This window comes from Mandrillus leucophaeus, unplaced genomic scaffold (genome assembly GCF_000951045.1).
Source record: "Mandrillus leucophaeus isolate KB7577 unplaced genomic scaffold, Mleu.le_1.0 Scaffold1239, whole genome shotgun sequence".
Taxonomy (NCBI): domain Eukaryota; kingdom Metazoa; phylum Chordata; class Mammalia; order Primates; family Cercopithecidae; genus Mandrillus; species Mandrillus leucophaeus.
In genome coordinates this window covers 26,086-28,903 of record NW_012100754.1, presented here as the reverse complement: position 1 = coordinate 28,903, position 2,818 = coordinate 26,086, and the positions used below count along the sequence as shown (strand labels likewise).

At 44.3% G+C, this 2,818-nt stretch overlaps 1 protein-coding gene across 1 annotated transcript in view; it reads right to left on the bottom strand.

The window, feature by feature from the left end:
- The window catches only part of LZIC (leucine zipper and CTNNBIP1 domain containing), a 7,394-nt gene extending 5,252 nt beyond the window's left edge, over positions 1-2,142 (bottom strand). Inside the window, exons 1-2 of the mRNA XM_011971687.1 lie at positions 1,990-2,142; positions 453-551 (exon numbers count right to left, since the gene is read on the bottom strand). Coding sequence (XP_011827077.1) covers positions 453-551; positions 1,990-2,142 — 252 coding nt within the window. The remainder of the gene's footprint in view (positions 1-452; positions 552-1,989) is intronic.
- Positions 2,143-2,818: the final 676 nt, after the last annotated feature.

Here is a 2,818-nt window from a genome sequence, read left to right as displayed (position 1 = left end):
GCCTCCCGAAGTGCTGGGATTACAGGCGTGAGCCACCGTGCCTGGCCACTTGGTAACTCTTAATTACATCCAAGCCTATAAAGAGACTTCTGGAAGTATCAGATTTACAAAGATACTTGAAATTCTTAGATGAGATAGGCCACACATGCATACAAGCAATGCTGCTAATTAATTCTCAATGTGATTTTAAGTTAGAGCTCTAGAAGTAGATGGTAAAACATTAAAGGTGGAGTCCAGGTAGAAGTGGTCAGTGGCAATTTAAACTGCCATATATTGTTTAAAGCTCTACATTCATTATCAACTGTAATTGCTCAAAGTACTAATTTTGTCAGAAAATTGTTAGTTGTGGCTCTAAAATCACCTGGCCAATTTTTAAGCCATAGGGTATCATAATGAATTGGCTTAGGAAATGAAAAACACACAGCAATCAAATCAATTTAAAGAAATTTTACCTCTGCTAACCTTGTCCGAAGCTGACCTGGTTGTTTCTTTGCAAACAATCTGATGACCTCTGGGGTTTTAAAGGCCTGGCTGATAGCTGCCTGAATAGCCTAGAAACAGAAGAAGGCAAAAACTAACCAAAACAGTCCAACAAATCAGATATTGCAATAACTAATTGATGGATCTTTAATCTTTATCAAGGTTTACTGGTTCCTGTCATAGAAGCAATTACATAACTAAATGAAGATCTGGAAGGATATGTTGTTTATGCATAAGCAGACACTCATCTAGAAGTTACACCTTGGGAGGCCAAGGCAGGAGGATTGCTTGAGCCCATGAGTTTGAGACCAGCCTTGGAAATGCAGCAAGACCCCATCTCTAAAAAAAAATTAAAGGCTGGGTGCAGTGGCACACACTTGTAATCCCAGCACTTTGGGAGCCCGAGACAGACGGATCACCTGAGGTTGGGAGTTCAAGACCAGCCTGACCAACATGGAGAAACTCCATATCCACTAAAAATACAAAATCAGCTAGGTGTGGTGGCACATGCCTATAATCCCAGCTACTCAGGAGGCTGAGGAAGGAGAATCATTTGAACCCGGGAGGTGGAGGTTGTGGTGAGCCGAGATTGCGCCACTGCACTCCAGCCTGGCAACAAGAGTGAGACTCCATCTCAAAAAAAAGAAAAAAGAAAAAAAAAAAAAAGCCAGGTATGGTTGTGCATGCCTGTGGTCCCAGCTACCTGGGAGTCTGAGGGGTGAATAGCACCCCTGCACTCCAGCCTGGGTCACCCTGTCTCTAAAAAAAAAAAAAAGAAGTTACACCTAGAACATGCAAAACATAAAACATGGTATATTTTCTATCAGAAATATACTTACTTTAATTATTACTATTATTTTTTATTTAGAGATAGGGGTCTCACTATGTTGCCCAGGCTGGTCCTGAACTCCTGGGCTCAAAGCAGTCCTCCTGCATCATGCCTCAGCCTCTGGAGTACCTGGGATTATAAGCAGGCACCACCACACCCAGCTTGAAATATATTTATAAAAAAGCTGGGTATGGTAGTTCATGCCCATAATCTTTGGGAGGCTGAGGCAGGAGGATCACTTGAGCCCTGAAGAACAAGGCTGTAGTGAGCCATGATTGTGTCACTGCACTCCAGCCTGGGTGACACAGAGAGACCCTCTCTCAAAAAAAAAGGAACCAGCAGGGCATGGTGGCTCATGCCTGTAATCCGAGCACTTTGGGAGGCCGAGGTGGGAGGATCACTTGAGGTCAGGAGTTCAAAAACCAGCCTGGCCAACATGGTGAAACTCCGTCTCTACTAAAAATACAAAAATTAGCTGGGTGTGGAGGCGGGTGCCCATAATCCCAGCTACTCTGGAGGCTGAGTGAGGAGAATTGCTTGAACCTGGGAGGCGGACGCTGCAGTGAGCCGAGACTGCCCCACTGCACTCTAGCCTGGGCGACAGAGAAAGAATGCATCTCCAACAAAAACAAAAACCAGAAAACAAAGTCCGTCCTCTGTCACCTATATGTTATACTTACCAGCTGCATTCCACTTAGTTCATCTACCAAGGTCATATTTCCAGACATAATTTTCTTCAGTGAATCATTAAATTCACTTAGTTGCTCCAGAGTTTCCTTTTTGGTTTCTTCATATTCATCTGTATCGAGTTCCTCTCTGAAGTAGGTGAACATCATGATATGGAAAAATACAGAGTTCCAAGTGAAAAATGCAATCTTAGTACTTGTACATTAGAGAAAGGCTGAAGGGAAATATCAAAATGCTAACGGTGAATGTGTTCACATAGCAGTTCAAAATGCAGGAAAATATTGCATTTTCCTGCAATATGGTGACTTTGATAAACATTTTTCTTTTACCAAAATGAAGCATACTTAAGAAGCCACATAAGGCCAGGTGCTAGCTCACACCTGTAATCCTAGCACTTTGGAAGGCTGAGGTGGGTGGATTACCTGAGGTCAGGAGTTCGAGGCCAGCCTGGCCAACATGGTAAAACCCCACCTCTACTAAAAATACAAAAATTAGCTGGTGGGGGGTGGCGGCGCATTCCTGTAATCCCAGCTACTCGGGAGGCTGAGGCAGGAGAATCGCTTGAACCAGGAGGCGGAAGTTGCAGTGATCTGAGATCTCGCCACTGCACTCCAGCCTGGGCAACACAGCAAGACTCTCTCTCAAAAAAAAAAAGCCGCAATGAACTGTTGTGGTCCTTTGTGCAGGTAAGGCTGAAACTACATGCCAGAAATTCATGTAGTACCTTCTTGGCCTGAGAGCAGGCAGGATTGATTTAAATACTAAAGACAGGCCGGGCGCGGTGGCTCAAGCCTGTAATCCCAGCACTTTGGGAGGCCAAGG